The sequence below is a fragment of the Cibotium barometz genome, chromosome 29 (assembly GCF_041138505.1).
Source record: "Cibotium barometz isolate CiBa-2024 chromosome 29, ASM4113850v1, whole genome shotgun sequence".
NCBI classification, from domain to species: Eukaryota; Viridiplantae; Streptophyta; class Polypodiopsida; order Cyatheales; family Cibotiaceae; genus Cibotium; species Cibotium barometz.
This window is the reverse complement of record NC_141074.1, coordinates 13,700,496-13,718,612: the sequence shown is the minus strand read 5'-3', so window position 1 is coordinate 13,718,612 and position 18,117 is coordinate 13,700,496. Positions and strand designations below refer to the sequence as shown.

The window sequence follows — 18,117 nt, the reverse complement described above, 5'->3', positions numbered from 1 at the left end:
CGCATTCCTAACATTGGCAATGCAGGTTGCACTGGCGTGTCTCTAATCTTGGTAGGTTGCACAAGGAATCCCCCTCCACATTCAATGGCAGACACTTCATGGCACAAACGGTGCACCTACCCAACCTGCACCGACTTGCACGGTGGTTGAACCACTTGTATAAATGAGCAACCTTGGGACTGCCAAGGGGAGAGATGAAATGAATGAATGAAATGAATGCAATTGTCGTTGATCTTCATTGTCTTTGTAGCTGTGTGTCTCTCTCAATCATCTTGCCAATTGCCTGTTGTCACTATCTCTTGGGTGTACATTAGGCATAATGTCTTCCTAATGTGTGTGAGTGCGTAGTGGAGCGGGGCAGTGTAGCTGCACATCTCCCTAGCCAAGTAGCGACTCCTGGAGGCATACTGCCATAGAATCAACCCATGAACTCGTTACTCAGTCATTGTCACAAAACCCTAGTGTGCCGGGCAGCAAGGCCTGCTGCAGGGCCGATGAGCTGGGGGTGGTCGGGGTCCAACAGGACGAGGGTGTCTAGCTCTCTGGAGTGTGCATGCCTGATCTGATGTGACTCCCATGGGCCTGCTGAGAGGGGGCACTGTGGTAAAGGCTCCCGTATCCACTGTCATGGGCTCTGGTGCCTCCCTATCCACCCCTCTAGGCTTGAAAAAACTGGTGATATGCACATGTGCGAGGGGAGTTATGCTCTCCCAAGAAACCCAGGAACCCTAAAAGGTCGTAGTCATTGCTGCTTTGTTGGATTGTATAAAGCTTCTGTGCATACATAGCAGCTGATCATGGTTACATGTGTGTGCACAGTTTAACAAGGTGGGCAGCAGGGGTTACAGCAGCGCACAGAAACACAGCGTGTACAGGGTGGACAGCAGCAGCGTTGCGAGCTGCTGGTCATACAGCATGTACGGTACAGCTCTGTGCGGGTGCAGGCGCTGTAGTACTGTCCGTACAGCAGGTAAGTGGGGGACAGTGGCTACAACAGGGCGGCAGAAAAGCAAGAGAGAGGAGGGGTGGCGCAGCATGCACAAGCAGCCGGCAGGTGGGGAAAGCAAAGCCGGCGCACAATGTTTTTCTAAGGGCGTGTTTTTTTTACCAAAATCATGGCAGCTGCTAGAAAAAGAAAAGCCCTGTTTTTATTGGGAAAAATGTGCAAAGGTTTTTTTTTTTTTTTTTTTGGGGGGGGGGGGGGGGGGGGGGGTCACCTTACATATTGGGGTGATTCTATTCTATTCCGGCTCTCATGGCTCAACCGTTGGAACGTGCACTTTGAGTTTCATTTCCCAGATGCCCGGAGAATAAAATCATGAGGGGTCTCCTGAAGGGGAAGGCCCTTACTTGGTGGAGAGAACTCACGGATAAACCCACTGCTTGGGCGGATTTTGAAGCACAATTTCGTGATGAGTTCCTCCAAGCAAAGGATGAGTTTGATGTTGTGTCCAAGTTTGCAGACTTGGATATGTGCAACATGTCTTTTGACACGTATCTATAGAGGTTCACAGAATTGCATCAAGCACGGCACATGGATGCTATGGATTTAAAGTGGATTCTTTATCCATGGACTTTCCCAAGATCACAAACTCCAGGTGAGGAATACTCATAGAAAAATGCTTGAGGATGCCATCAAGTATGCTAGAATTTATGAGGAGACAATGGCTAGCCAGACTTAGCTCCAGTGCTTTTGAAGCACAAGAAGGACGGTACTTGGCAGATGTGTGTAAATTATAAAAAGTTGAATAAAGTAGCAATTAAAAATAGGTACTCTCTTCCCAAAGCAAATGATTTGATAGATGGGTTAATGCTTGCTTATGCTTAATCAATGTCTATGCTTAATGCTTGAATGTCACATGTTACATTAGTCTTACATTAGCTTGTTCAAGGTTGTATTGCTTGCTTGCATCAGGTGAAGGAGGTGAATGAAATGTGCTTCCAAAAAGTGTTCTTTGATAGTGTTAGTGATTGATTATAGCCTTGTGGGAAAGTATTTAAGGGCTTGGGGTTCTTGGGAAGGGCTTGTAGACTTAGTAACTTGTGGGTTTGCATTAGCTCTAGTCTCGTGGGTTATGCATTGGTCTTGAGGTAGTTGGGCTTGTTTGAGTGAGTGGGTTAGCATCTTCATTGCTAATCCATTCACTTGACGTCACCACATAGTCCTAGACTTTTGCCTTCATCTCACACCAATGAAACGTCCTTTTACTAAATCGTAGGCTCGTTGTATCTTAGATGACCTGCTGAAGGAGAGTCATGACATTTATAGTGGATCCTTTTCCTAATCTCAACACAATCCGGCACAAAGACTCTATCATCCTAGAACAATAATCCGTTCCGGATCAAGTACTGACTACCAGCCACCATATGGTCTAAAATTGTGCAGCTCCTTGCCTAAACCTGTTGCCACCAGTACCAACTGAAATGCACATCAGTCCACACAGCCCTCTCAAGGAATCAAAGCATCTACAACCTGGTTCAAGGCTGGGCGCCTTAGAACTGGCGGAATGTTACATCCTCTAGAGATCTCTTTTGGGAAGTGGTAAAGTTTTCCATGGACTTCATGGTCGGATTGACACAGACCAACAAAGGGCATGATGCCATCTGGTGGTGATAGACAGACTGACAAAGATGGCCAGGTATTTACCTATAAGGTCAACCGCCATTAGAGCAGTTGATTTGGCACAACAGTTTGTTGAGAAACTTTGCATGTTGTATGGGCAGTGAGTGACAAGGATTCAAAGTTTTCTGACACTTCTCACAGCTAGTTTTCCAGAATTGAAGACGCGTTCAATATGAGTTCTTCTAATCATCCTTAGTCCGATGGGCAAACAAAGAGGGTGAATCCAGTTCTGAAGGACATGCTTCGCGGGTGCATATGTTTCCAAGGGACCATTTGATTGGGAGAGGTACATCCCAAAGGTCAAGTTTGCCTACAATAGTGCTAAGCATTCGGCTCTCCTAGTTACAATCCGTTTGTGCTGATATACATTTACCAACCTAGATATCTGGTAACTATATCGAGACTTAAGGGTATAAATATTAATGCGGCTAGAGATTTCTTAGCGGATATGCTAGAGATGCTAATCAGTGCACGAGAGTCTATCAGGAGTGCTCAGGATAGAGCACGGTTTTATGTTGATAGGAAGCGTTCGCCGAGGGAAAAATGGCACTTTCTTTGTCTCTCTTCAAAATTTGATATGTGCCCATTGTTTGAAATATTATCTCATTGAGTCTTTGCAATATCTCTCTCCTCTTGTGGTGTTTAAGTTTATGTTTTCTCTTCAAAATTTGATGTGCGCGCATTGTTTGAAGTATTTTTTGAGTCAAGTGGATATTTCTCATTGAGTCTTTGCAATACATATCTCATCTCGTGGTGTTAAACTTTAAGTTATTGTCCGAGGGAATGCTTGTATATCTACGGATACCCAAGAGTTCTGAGACATTGCGGACGGGGAAGGTTGGGAAGTTGTCCCCTAGGTACTTTGGACCTTATCAGATCCTGAAAAGGGTTGGTGAGGTGCTTAGAAGTTAGAATTGCCTCCTAATGCTAAAGTTCATCTAGTTTTTCATGTGAGTAATCTCAAGGAGAAATTGGGAGCTGAGGGTAACGTTGTTACACCTCATGAACAGATAGAGGTGAGGACTTGTCCTTGTTCCACATGAGCCAAAGCTTATACTAGATTTCAGGGAGAGGAAGCTTAGGAATAAGTTGATCCCTATGTATAAGATCAAGTGGAAAGACAGGGTGGTGGACTCGACTTGAGTGATAGTTGCTAATTTAGAGCCGAGATTCCCTGACTTCGTTTCCTAGAGAGCAAAGGTCTTAGGAGGAGAAGTATGTTATGTACCTAACACTAATCCTCGAGATTAGGACCTAATTTGGGCACGGTTGGGAGCTGTGAGATTAGGCGGAATGTTACAGGCAGGTTACAAGTGGCTAGGGTTCATTAGTATAGATAATCCATGGTTACGCTATTTATGATTGGATGGTTATTTATAGCAGCAGTAGTCATTACATAAGTGACCTATGGGTTCTTGTGTATATAGATTGTCTCACTTTTCCTAGACCAGAGGAGTCTTACTCTTGCCATGGACATGGTAGTGCATAGGCGGTCTTGCCGAGGGTCCCTTAGGATAGGCTCTGTTGGTATGGGATGCCAGGGGTGACTGGCTTGGCCTATGGGAGTGGAATCTTAGCCCCTAGCTTGAGGGAGTTTCCGGATGAGATCTCAGAGGTGAGTTTGTCTGCACTCCTCTATGTATTCTAGCCTTGTGTGTTTAGCTTGTGTATTAGGTGATCTTACGGAGGGAGCTTCATAGTTCGGAAGGGGACCCATGGCTAGGAGGAGAATCGCTAGCCAAACTCTATCATAATCATCAATCTTGGGTTCTATGCGGATTATCCTAACCTTAATAGGGTTCTCAAGTAGGTGGTCCTAACACACCAAATTTGTTGCAAAACATAAGTGAAACAAGCAAGAACAATTGATTCCATTGTGCAACAACAATTTCTAAGTGTAAGCCCTTCCATCGAAAAAGCTGATGTCCATGACCAATGCATGCACAATTTAAGGCCATGATCAAAGAACTTGAAAAAAATTGAGCAACTTAGTACTTTGATAAGAAGCCGAGCAACGTATACTTTAAGAAACTTACTTGAAAAAATTTGAGCAATTTAGCACTTTAATAAGAAATTGAGCAACGTATACTTTAATTAATTAAAATTGATTGGAATATTGGGAGTTGGACAGTACTAGGAAGCTGCCCAGCTACACAAGGAGTTGTACCTCTTTTTTCTTTTTTTTTTTTCCGAGAAAACATCCTTTCATTGGTTATATAAAAAATGCCCGTAGGGCTACAAAAGACCCTCTCCTGCTCATAAGAAAACAAAGCAGAGATCCAAGCAAGGCAACTAGGGAGACTCTCCCTAGGTGCAGAAAAGTACAAATATCAGTACAAAGAACTGAGGGGCTATATCAGGTGGCCTGTAGTGCCAACGGGGCGAACCCGCGTGTAGGGTATAGAAGGGGCCGCTGCGCCAAGTGGTGTGAAAGGCCTGGCGCCGCAAGATCGCCTCATCCGAGTCGCCCCGAATGCGGTCATACTGTCCTCGCAGGGTGTGTATCAACTCCTGCCAAATCCCCCGAACATTCTCTGCTGGTGACTCCAGTCTCCCCTCAAAGGCCCTGAAACACCGGGCTCTCCAGGTGAACCAGATGGTGAGGCTGCTGAGGAGCTCCCATCGTAGATCCCTCTCCTGTGTCCAGCCGGCGGACGAGAAATCCGGTGAAGGAACAAGGCGAGGCTGGGCCCCTAATGAATCTGATGGCCTGGCTGTCTTGCTCCGTCTCATAGCCCATAGCAGGCCCTGACGAAGTCGACCAAGCAGTGGCACCCCACGTATACATGCCCTCTGGAGAGAGGGGGGCCAGAATGCGCAGCATCCGCAGCCAAATCTGCTCTGCGCCTGAGGACAGTCCCATAGGCAATGTCTGTGTGTCTCCAACGGGTGGCCGCATCGGACGCAGGCCACCGGAAGACCACTGTAGACAAGCCAGGTGCCAATTGCAGAGCCTCTGTGGGCGACCAGCCACTGGAAAGTCGAGATCCTGCGTGCATGTCGACTAGCCCAGAGCCTGGTCCACAAATCCTCCAGGAACTCCTGTGAGAGTCCCTGTAGCCGCCAGTGCTCCGATGCAGCTGGAGAGACCATCCTCCTCGCCGTCAAAATATGTCTCCCCAACCGAACAGTGTACTGGAAAAAGGTGATCTCTGTGGCCTCGGGAGATGCATAAGGATCATGCCACTCGTACTCGCCAGGGTCCCACTGGAGCCGGGCCAAGGGGCGCGCTGCATATGCTCATATGCGCCAATCAGAGTCCACATCTGCAGGGTGTGGATCAATATGCCACTTCCGGGAAGCGGCGGCCACTACCCATATCGTCTGAAAGATGCACTCTGCAACCAAAGGCGACTCCGCCTCCACTCTCTGAAGTCAGCCCTCATCCTGGATCTCATAGTAGAGGCATCTACCATCCTCAGTGCAAGCTCTGACAGCAATCAGGATCTCCAACTGTGTAAAGGCTCCCATCCACCGTGGGGCCGCTAGCTCGATAGGCGTGAACCACTCCTCTGTGAGTGCCTCCTGAATGTCATCCCTCATAATCAACCCCCCTCTGAAGTGACTCAACCTCTCCACCTGGATCTCCTCTGGGAGACTGCAGAAGGCCTGCCAGTCTCCAAAACTACGTGTTGGGCGTGCCGCCAATGGTCCCTAGGCTAGACGAGGCCGAGAACACAGCATATGACCCTGCTCTGTGCGTACCGCTGGGCTCCAGATGAGCGGCTGTCTGGCCCGCTCCTCATCACAAGAAGGAGGTCTTTGAGAGAGTTCCAGTCTCAGCAACTCCCAAGCTTGCAGGATGCTCAAGGCAAATTTGTCCTCCCATCCTCTACTGAGGCCTGTCCTCCTCATCTCCATGAAGATCCATCGTATCTTTGGTGCCCAAGTGCCCCCTGCTGGGGGAGCCCTAGCCTAGAGCCGCTGAAAAAGAAGCTCTTTCCAAGGCTCAGCGCCTGGAAGCAGCCCCCGAACAATAAGCTTCCCCTATAAGGCTCTACTCTGATCAACTGGATCTATAATCCCCAAGCCCCCCTGGGCCAGCGGAAGTGTAATAACTGCCCAAGCAACCTTGGCCCGGGCTGGCTGACCATCCCGCCCAGACCAAAGAAAGTTCCTGATCAGCCTGTGTACCTGGCTGATGCAAGAGCTCGAGAAGATCCAGCAAGACGTGATGTACCACATGGTCGCTAAAAGCACCTGATTTGCCACCACCACCCTCCCAACCAAGGATAGCCAAGCTATACTCCAATACAAAAGCTTCTTCCGAATGCTCAGAAGAAGCGGGGCAATTTGCTGCTCAGGTGACAAATCTAGTCCAATCTGGCATCCCAAATACTGCACTACTGTGCCAGGAGGAATCCATCTAAAACCCGGGTCTGGGCTCCATGCCGGAGTGGGAGCGCTACTGATCCAAAAGGCCATTGTCTTGCGCCAATTGATCAATGCTCCCGAAGCTGCACTAAAAACCTGAAGCGACTGCTCTGCCCGCTGAAGATTGGCCTCCTGGCCATGCAAAAATAAACCCATGTCATCAGCAAACTCAGCATCGAGCAGGTCCTCCCCCCGGACTGGGAGTTGGAGTCCTCTCAAACCAACCTCCTCTGCCGTTAGATACATGCTCATAGCCTCAGCAAAGAAGAGAAAAAGAAAAGGCCTGACGGACTGATCTGGTCAACTCAAAACTCGGCCCCCGTCCTCCTGCCATCAGCACCACCTGGCTATGAGCTGTGGAATATAGAGCCGCCACTCCTCAAATCCAAACTGGCTCAAAGCCCAGGCGAAGCATAGTGCCCTCTAAGAAACCCCAATCGACTCTATCGTATGCCTTCTAAAAATCGAGAAGCATCACGACCAGGTCCTCACCGAGAAATCTAGCTCGGGCCATCGCCTCCCAGAAGGTGAAAATGTTGTCAAGGATACTGCGCTCCTTGACGAATCCTGTCTGGGTATCATGAATCAACTCCCCCAGGAAGGGCTAGATCCTCAAACTCAAGGCCTTTGCTAAGACCTTGTAGACAGTATTGAGGATCGTAAAAGGTCTCCAATGCCGAATATCATCTCATACTCCCTCCCCCTTGGGGATAAGAAAGATCAAGCCCTCTGAAAAGCTCTCTGGCATCACCCCAGTGTCCAAAACATACTGAAAGCCCCTGCGGAGGCCTGGCCCCAAAAGGTCCCAATAGCGCATAAAAAAGGCAGGCGTCAATCCGTCCTCCCCAGGGCAACTATGGCGCAGAAGGACCCTCAAGGCCTCAGCAAGCTCAACCTCTGAAAGAGGCTCACCCAGAACTGTGCGCATACGATCTGTGACCCTCCTCTGCACATGGGCCCACACAGTCTGTCTGCAAGCATCCCGAGCCTCAGTGGCTGGCTCCGCTGAAAGCAGGTCTCTGTAGAACTCAATGGCAATGGCTCTGATCTCCCCGGACTCAGTGGCTACCAATCCGTCCTACCTCCTGAGCTGGCAGACTCCTGCTCGAGCATGGCGGGGTCCAGTAATCTCAAAAAACTCCCCAGTCACTCTATCACCAAGCTGCGTCCACTGAGAGGCCTGGCGACGATAGTAGAACTCATGTCTCTGCTCCTCTGCCTCTCTAACCTTCTGGCGTGCCTGGCTCAGCTGGGACGCCACCCACTCACATGTAGGCTGCTGCTCCTAAAGGCGCTGAAGCGAAGCAAGGGTACGTCTCAACCGACGCTCCCGCTCGCGAGTCTCCCAGCCGTGTCAAGGGTGCAGCGTGCAAAAAAGAGCTGAGCTCGATGAGTCCCTGGGCACACTGGCCTGCTGCATCCTGGTCAGAGCTCTGGCTATCATGCCATATCCTCTCAATGTCCTCAGCGAGACTAGGATCTGTAAGTAAACTCTCTGGGATCCTCAACTGCAAGCTGGTCTCCCGTGTCCTCTCCTCAAGTGTCAAAATAACTAGCGCATGGTCTAAAAAAGAGGTGCCAACGAGAATGCCAACGGAGCCCCCACGCTCCCCTAACTTGTCGCCCACATAGAAGCGATCAATCCGTGATAGATTAGTCCCTCCTTGCCAGCGATCCGACCGAGAGAAACTAAGACTCTCCTGAGAGCGGGAGAAAGCCTCATGCTGCCATGCATCAGTGATCCTCAGTGTCATGCAAAATCGCTCCCAAGCTACAAGCTCCGTGCCATGCACTGTAACATGACTGCCTCCCACCCTATCGGCCGGGTCCTCAAGCATGTTGAAGTCTCCCCCGACACACCAATGTGCGGCCTCTGGCAATGCATCCGTAACCTGGTCCAGAACTCTGCTCTGGCACTAGCATGGTTGGGCGCATAGACATTGAGCACCCAAAGAGCTCATCATGCATCCTCACAATGACATACTGTGCTCTACCAGGCACAATGATCCCGCGATCCACAATGGCCTGCCGCCATACATCCGCAATGACCATATATACTCCTCCCTGCCCACCCATGGGGCCAAACCCTGCAGACCAAAATGTGTCCCATCTACCAGGCATCACCGAACCGTATCTCCGGATCCTGCTCTCACCCAAATGGTGCTCCTGCATCATCAGAATATCAATACTGCCCCCAACCAGGCATCTCTGAAGCTCCTGCCTCAGGCAACCACGATAACGTATATAGTGTGCGCCACCAAGGCCCTGTACATTCCATGAGATGATCCTCATGGATGACCTGCTGACGTGGAGGCTGTCTCAGCCGTACGGCGGGCCTTCGCAAGCCGCTTGGATGGAGAATAGTCCCCATCCGAGCGGCTACGAATCTGCCAACCCGTGTGCTGCAAGAATCTCGGATCAGGCGCCAGTGGCTATGCCCCATGGCGACTGCCTCCCGCTCAGACAGAGCAACCTCGTGTATGCATACATATCTAGGGTCGCGTGCTAAGTCTGCCACTATGCGAACCACCAAATGTTGAATCCCGAAGGCATCCACACTCCCGGTATCAAAGAAAAAATGGGCCAACTCCCATAGTCGGCCTATCACGTCTGTCATCTCCAGATCGCTCACACGGTGAGAAAACTCAACTGCCTGAGTCTTCAAAATGCTAAGAGCGAGATCCATAGTCCACTCCCGGTCGCTAGGGCCACATAGAGGGAATGAGAAGGCCACCGCTGAATCAAGTGCCTCCTCCCCTCGGGCCGGAGGTATCACTACATGAACTCTGATGGGTGCTGGCTCATGGGGACCCTCCGCTCCAAAAAGCCGTGTGAAGGAGTAATCAAAAGCCTTCGAGCGCTGTCTAGTGTCGAGGCGACTCAGCCGACTGCGGATAGAGGATATCCGTGAAGCCCAAATCGGCATGGTAAGTCTCCTCTGTGGTGCTCGAGCAAGGTCGGTGCTCAGTGTCCGCCGGACTGCAGGTGAGCACCAAGGAACTGCCAGGGCCTCCCGGGGAGCTGAGGCGAGCGGGGGGGGAGGAGGGGGGGGGGGGGGGGAGAAGGAGCCGCTGCCAAAACCGGAGCGGGAACGGGAGGAGGCGAAGGTGGAAGCAAGGCGGGAGGGGGGGAGGGGGGAGGGGGGGGTGGGGGCGAAGGAGGGGGTGCTGGCATCTCCTGGTCCTCAGTCGGCGCTGGGGTCTCCTCCTGGAGGGGAACAAAGCTGTTTCTCACGAGAACCCAGTGATGCTGAGACTGTGGCTGCTGCTGCATCGGGGTCTCTGGACGTGCTGCTGTGGTTGTCTCCCTCGTCGGCGCCCCTGTCCAAGCTACCACTCCGAGGTCTCTGTGGGCTGAGCAAGTGTCCCGGAGGCTGCCTGTCGAGCCGCATCTGTGGGTGGGCCATCGGGGGCCTGCTGCTGTGGTGAAGGTCGGGGTCTCCTACGAGGGCAGGCCTTGGCCATGTGGCCGACCTGCCTGCAGATAAAACACTCGTTCGGGAGCCCCGAAAACTCCACTCTCTGATCAATCCATACCCCCCCTATCCTAGGTAGCTCAATGACCTTCGGAAGGGAGATGTCAGGAACCAAAACTCTGACCGAAGGTAGCCCAGCTGCTCTAGCCACCATTGAAGCTGCTGTGGGGCCAGTCTCAAGCACCGAGCCCACCAATGCTCCTAGCCTAGAAAGGAGCGGAAGGTACTCACGGCGGAGTCCAAGGAAGCAAACTGTAACATGAAATAGGCGCTCTCCCTGCTCGGCTGCTGCTAGGTCAAAGCCATGCTGCCAAGGTCTGAAGAATGCCCGAGCGCCCCTGATATCAAGGGGACTCATGGCTAGGACCTGGGCCACGCTCTGGGCTGTCTCGAACTCAATCTGGTAGTGTCCACGGCCTAGTAACTGAACGTCCAGGATCTTGCCCACATCTGCAAGAAGGCGGGCCTAGAGAAGATCCCGGATCTCCCTTCTGCTGGGGCGAGTGCCGACTATATGGCAGATGGTGGAATGTGCCTGGAGGCGTTCCACCTTTGCGGCGAGGCTCGCTTCCTCTTCTGGCGAAAGAGAAAGCCTGATGGGGGTATCCTCAGGGGTGGGCGAGGGGGCTGCGGAAGAGTCCCTCTGAGGTGGGGCGGGAGGAGCCTCCATCAGAGTCTGAAGCTAAGTCGAAGGCGGAGCGAATGCGGAGAGTCCTGCAAGAACCGGGCTGCACACAAAGGGCGAAAGGGGAAGGCGGAAGGCAAAAAACCCCCAAGGGACGGAAAAAAGTAGAAAGAAGGGGAGGGGGGGTGTAAGGCGGCGGCGAAGAAAAAACCAGGGGGGGGGGGGGGCGGAAGCAACGCGAAAGGGGGGTGGGGGGGAAGAGAGGGCGGAGGCTGGCGGAGGGAGGGCGGGGCGCTGAAGAAGGGAGGGGGGGCGCGAAGGAGAGGAGCAGGGGGCGGCGGGCGCTACAGCGCTGGGGCGGGGGGCGCAAGAGAACCAGGCGGGGGGGGGGGGGGGGGGGGGGGGGGGGAACAGACTCGAGGGCGGGAAGAGGGGAGGGCGTGCAGGCAGCAGTGCGAGCAGGGGGGGGGAGCGGAAGCTTCAGCGAGCGGGATCCCAATTTAACAAGCGGACACAAGGAGTTATACCTTGTAGTCAGTCTTCTCTGCTTATGTGTTTCTCATGAGTTATCAATCATTCATGAATCATAACATTATCTGTTTTGCAAAGTGTATCCTTTGCTAGGTCTCAAGTTGAAATAGTTTGAAATTTGCATTGTACTACTTTGTGACATGTAATATGTTAAGACGTGACAGTTTCCAGCTTCAAGCTGTTTCTGTGAGGTCGGCTGTTTCATTTTCATGTTCATTGCATGCAACTATGTGAGAACGTTGGCACACAAAAGCCATGACAGGCGCTATCATAGCAGACTTCTAGAAACACCTGTGGAGCAGCATCCATCCTTGCAAGATCAACTTCCAATGACTGAATGCTCACCAAGGTCTTCTGGTGGGGCCTTGGTTTGCTACTGTGCACCAATCCCCAGATTGTTGTTGAGGGGAGCTTCCTTGGGAGTCCTAGCGCTACTTTGTGGGATTGCTCACCCACCTCTTCACCCTAGACTAACACGATGACCACTTTATCACTTGGGGCATGGTGGCATAGGCAATGAAGGGGGCCCGAGGAAGATGGACCTAAACTGGCTCTTCACACAAGCATATGTCCATTATACAGCCCACCGAGTGCTCTCACTTCCTTGGTTGGCATGGACACCCCCCCAACCCTTGCTGGGAGTTTATCAGCATGTCAGATTTGATCAGCCCCCTGCCATGGCTCAGTGACACCTTGTGCAGAGGTCATCTGTACTATCTAGACCAATCTCATCTACACTCTTTGTGGCTGCTCTCAGAGCATATTCAGGGCAGCTGCCAGGCTACTAGAAGAAGCTCAGGGTGGTATCGCCCAGCATTACCAGTCCCCAGTGTTACCCCCAACCCCTCTTTCAGAGGTTCTCATCTCTTTACCTTTCTCGCAGACATTACCTCCTTGTGAGGCTTGTCATATGATTTTTCAGCTGAATTTTCTCTTCACAATGGAAGAATCTTGTTCTCAAAACAGAAAAACCATGATATCAATCCCTCCCCTGCAAGTGAGATAATTCCTCATGAATTGTGAATTGTATCTTAGGCATCCTGCATAAGCCCAGAAAATTCTCATTGACAATCCTCATGGACAAAGATAATGTTTGTTAAAGGCCATACTGCACTAGGGAGTTCTGATCATATTCCTCAGCCCCTGCCTCTAGTCAAGAGGGAGCACAAGGGAGAAAGAAAGAAGGATAGCCTTTGAGGTAGCTTGCCTATGCCAGCACATGGCCATGACCAACAAATACTGCACGGGATCTAGTTCATTGTAATTACTGAAAACAAAATGTCACGTGCTTCAGCTCAAACACTCAGATGAATGTGTCCTGCCACCTTAGGCTTGCGGTTTGGCACAGGGATTGCCCCATAGTTGTAGTCCCTAACCTATAAATGAAGAAGAGAGGCTAAGAGTGTGACGCAGGATGCCCAATATGGGTGATGGTAGTTTGTGCACCAAATTAATTTAATGTGATCGTAATTAGTGCAAGATTGCAAACAAACAGAACTAGAGCAAAATTACGTAGGTAGGCCAACTAGGATTACATCCAGGAACAAAAATAATTATGAGACCAAGAAGGAAAACGAGGTCTTTGGTATGAAAAACAATATTCTATGAAAGAGGCCCAGAAAGCTTACACACAACAACAAGAGACGATGGATTGTTTTACCTTCTCTCCCTCACGAGTATGGTCAAAGAGAAGTTTTTGTTTAGATGCAGGAAGAGGTTCAACAGATCTCCAAAGCTCATTCCACATATTTTCTGGATGAGACATACGAGCAGACAGTTTTCCCCGTGGAGGCCATGAGCTGTTGTCAACGTCAGCATGCGGGCAAGAGGGTCCTAAAGTCTCAAGTGAGTCTTGGAACTCATCCTCCTCTATCCAATCCCGTGGTGAATGCCAGCGTATGAAGTCTTCAAAGACTCCAACCGGGTTCACAGCCTTGAAAGCAGCCATATCTGCAGACATCATTTGCATGCATTACTTTACCTGTGTTTGCTATGAAAAAACCATAACCTGAGAATTAGATGTGATCTTGCCTGAAGAAAGCATGTCGGTTTGAAGCCGTGCTCGGGTCATTTTGTCCTGCAGTCCGAATTGGAGAACCAAACACAAGGGCAAATAATCAGAGGCCATGTTTGTGTACGATCAATGTAATCATAAGCCATGCATATGCTTGATGCCAAGAGACTTGGTTTCTTACAGAAGGTGAATCACTCAAAGCTACCATAGCATGCTCTCTCTCCAGGAGCATATCCTCTGTCATAATAGGTGGTTCCTGCAGTTGTCAGAAATATTTTTTAATAAATGACTTGCTATATAAGTATAGTATCCTGCCTATCAAATAAACTCATGAAGTCGCACACACACCTGGGTAATGGGTAAATGCATCTTTTCATGAGATTTTAGAAGCACCATAGAGCCTTCTACTGATCCACGTCCTTGCCTTTGATGTCCAGTGACCCTATCGCTTGCAGGGTTGTAAACAGAATCATCTTCCCCACTTCCACTTGTATCCTGCACAAGCCATTCAGACAAACTTTATATGTTTCTTCCTCTCAAACCAATAGTATTCTCACTAGTCAGTCCGTAATACTCACAGACTTAACACCATTGAGATCGTTGTTGATACTTGTGCTGGCATGTAGTCGCTGCTCTGCTGATTTCCTCTTAATGCATGCTGCAAGCTGGCAGAACCCATATGAGAAGCAGACATTCAAAGCACATTGTATTAGTGTCGTACTGTTAAAAATTTCTGAAACATACCAGTTGTAGTTTCTGATGAACTAAGCAGGAATCAAAATTAGGGGTTTCATCTCGAGAGATTCTTGGGAGAGGCTGCAGCTCCTCCCAACACCAGCGTACCTCTCGTACAAACTCGATCCACAGAACGGATATGGCTGAAGGCCCGGAAGAGAGTTAGCCTTCAGAAGCCAAGATTACAAACAGCATTTTCCTTTGATGAAATATTATCTCCTTTGCAAAATGACCCCTATTAGACTTGTGGTTGCATTATCATCCCATTATGGGTGATGGGCACATCATAGTAGTCGTACAAAGGGATTTGCTGAGCATACCACTAATGTTACAGCTTCCAAACCACAAGGCTTGAAGACAAAACTGAGCAAAAAGTGATCCCGCAGGGGCTCCCTTGATGGCTCGGGCATTTTCATGGTGTCCATTTTCATCTCCCAAACTAGAAACAAATGCTCCTGCAAAAGGTTACTACCTTCAATAGTTTTGTTTCAGCCAACAAAAACTGTGGAAAACTAAACAAACATGCTAAGTGACAGCAAATCCTATAAGTAAAATCTCCTTGGTTCCACCCTTCTTAATCTTTAAATGAACTAGAACAAACTGTATTTTGCTATAAAGTGCCTCTCCTAACCTTGATTTGTAGCACACGATGACATTGGCCTGCATTCTCAATTATGGCTCAAGGCATTCCTCTCGTGAAGATCATCAGGCATAAGAATTGGGCCTTTTGCTTGGATTCAAAAATATAGCACCCCCAAGAACCCATAAGGAGATGCCGATGTTACAACACCTCAACACAAACTGGCTAGTTTCAGGGAAACTAGTGAAACCTCCTAGTTTATTCCACTCACGTGAAACTATGATAGGTGACCTCCAAGAATAGTCACTCATAGTCACAACACATGTTTCGAGGTCTCTTTTATTTTGAGGTTTTTGGGATTTGTTTCGAAACGTTTCATCCCGAAATTAAAAAATCAATATGTTTTGAAAAATCAAAATATCAAATTTTTTTTCATATAATTAGAGCATTTAGAGACCATTATAAACAACGCACATTGCATATGGATGACCAAAAAACATATGACCAGTGATGAATTGCTTTAATCGCTGCGCTTCAGTCATGGGAGGTGCTTACTTTGAAAGTTGAATAACCTCTGAATGATACACATCTAGAGGCTTTGACATTTGAGAAAGGCATCCATCTTCTTTAACTAGTCGACAGGGCGATATATTACTTTAAGGATGGCCTTTATTTGATCCCAGGTAAGATTATTCTCATTAACGAGCTGGGTCTGACATGGCAATTTTCACCATGTCTTGGCTGGTCCACAGTTATATGTGACCCATGATTGATTTGCTATTTTCATTGTAGCCAGCCATGGCAAAATAGTATTCCATGGGGTCAATCCAGTCACCCAAGGTCTCTCCTACGTTGGAGCCTTACACCTGAAAATATCTCACGTTGGGCACCACGTAAGAGATCTCGGTGGCCTTCATGTACATCTTGGACAACTCCACTAGTTTGGCAAGGCATGATTCTGAGGAAAAAAAAAAAGAGTACAAAAGTCTTCAGCTAGTTTAACAGCCTTTTGAAGGGATCAACTTCTCTCAAGAAAAAACTTTATGTATTCCTGAATTTCAAAGCTTGAATGTTTGAAACTTCAAAGCTTTAAACCAGCCACAGAAAATGCTCTGCAAGTAGAGTGAGCTCCCTGTACCTCTGTGCAACTTTGTCTCTGCCTGCGCACCTGTGCGCCTCCACTTTCCAGCCATCTTTCCCGCCATTATTATCTATTATTTTCTACTTCAACCACATTGATTTCTATACGAATCTTGTTAGCTTCTTGCCATGCATCATCATCTCCTTGATCATCACAAAAAATATTACCATCACTGGCAGAACTGCACGGTTGTGACTATGCGGAAGTAGCCTTTGGTTGTGCTTGTGGTTGTGCCTCCAGTTCTGGTTGTGCGTGAGGTTCTGGTTGTACGGTATCTTGCCGGCTTGTCTTGTGCTTCTACTCTTCTCCAAGTCCAAGAGTGGGTGTCTCTATCGTGTGACCAGCACGGGTGTCCTAAATTGGCCTTGCACGAGGATGGAGGGGCGGGATTGTCAGGATCTCCAGTATGCAACGATCGTTTTAATAGAGATAGGTGGTAATAGATGGTCATATTTGTACCTTAATCTATGGAGTGTATCAAAATCCCTAAGCACCCCCCCCCCCCCAAGCGCACCTGTGTGCCTCCACCTTACAGCCCTCCTCCCCGCCATTCGCCTCGCCCCTCTACTCTTTGACTACCTATCAAACCCCCACGCTACATACCCTGCGATTAAGCATAAACAAAAAGGAACACACACACAGAGACATTGGCATCTAGCTCACCGTCCATCCACAGAGCCATTCAGGCTCACCCTCGAGCAAAGGGGGATAGTAGCATCCGAAACATGGCTCCACGTGCAAAGTCCTTGGCGTCCCATACCACCAATACACACCCATCGGATCTAAGCACAGAGTAGTCTCAAGGCCTCAAGTCCACGTCTGAGGAGCTGTCCCTCAAACTGACTCATAAATTAGTAGCTAAATATAGCACATGACTCATTAAAAGACTAAAAGCTACTAATCCCCACTTAAGATGCCTAACCCCTAGGCTATGGTTAACCTAACCTAAAGGTCCTAGCCCTAATTAGCCTTGGGACATAACATACTTCTCCTCTTAAGAACCATTGATGTCCTCAGCAATGAATCTCGGGGAATGACTCTTCAGACTACGCACTGACTCCCATGTAGCCTCAACCTCAAAGCATCCTTTCCATTTGTTCAAGTACTCAAAATAGATGGTATGTCGAGACCCTCTAGTACATTGATCCAAAACCAACTCGGATTCCATAGGAATATACCTAGTCATGTCCTAAAGGCTAGGGATCTCCTCCACTAGCACAACCTGCCCACATGTTCTTTTAAACAACTAATGTGAAACACGGGTGAATCTTGATTCCAAAAGGTAGTGCTAACCGGTAAGCCACATCACTAATCTTCTTTGTGATTTGGTAAGGACCATAAAATTGAGAAGATAACTTGTAATGCTTGCCAATCCTCATCGTCTTAGAGTCCTTTGGGACATTAAGATACACCCACATACCCCCTTGTAAAACGGGTCTATCATTGATTAGCATAATACTGAGTGCGATCATGAGCACTCTTTACACTTTCCCTTGCAACTTTCAGCATATCTTGCAAGAAATCCATTGTTGATTGCAACATGAATCCCCATTGATAACCGTACATAAGCATAAATGGGCTACAAACTTAATCTGTGGAAGATACCTTTCCCACACATACTGTCTCTTGGAGACATACGCCCTCAACATATCCTCCATAGTCTGGTTCAACCTCTCGGTCTGGACCGTCCAACTCGGGATGATCTGAAGATGACATGCTCAAGCATGTTTCCAATTTGCAGAACAATGATTGTCAGAATTGTGCAGTAAATTTAAGATCCCAGTAACTAACAATCTCCTTACGCAATCCATAGAGCTTATACAATTGCTCCATGAAGGGCTGAGCCAACTCCTGACTCTTTACCAACAACTTGGTAGGGATAAATATAGCCATCTCGTCAAGCCGTCAACAACGACCCAGATTGAGTCATGGCCCCTACTAGTTCAAGGTAATCCAACTACAAAATCCATCGAGAGGCTTTGCCATTTATTCTTAGGAATTTGCAATGGATGCAATAAC

General features: G+C 48.9%; 1 protein-coding gene across 3 annotated transcripts in view; it reads right to left on the bottom strand.

The window, feature by feature from the left end:
- The window catches only part of LOC147621871 (Rab3 GTPase-activating protein catalytic protein), a 121,109-nt gene that overhangs the window by 14,082 nt on the left and 88,910 nt on the right, over positions 1-18,117 (bottom strand). For all 3 annotated transcript variants that reach the window (XM_086822890.1, XM_086822889.1, XM_086822891.1), the window contains 7 exons: positions 14,698-14,832; positions 14,387-14,520; positions 14,221-14,307; positions 13,991-14,137; positions 13,824-13,898; positions 13,660-13,705; positions 13,289-13,578 (listed from right to left, as the gene is read on the bottom strand). In XM_086822890.1, the coding sequence (XP_086679016.1) occupies positions 13,289-13,578; positions 13,660-13,705; positions 13,824-13,898; positions 13,991-14,137; positions 14,221-14,307; positions 14,387-14,520; positions 14,698-14,832 (914 nt within the window). The remainder of the gene's footprint in view (positions 1-13,288; positions 13,579-13,659; positions 13,706-13,823; positions 13,899-13,990; positions 14,138-14,220; positions 14,308-14,386; positions 14,521-14,697; positions 14,833-18,117) is intronic.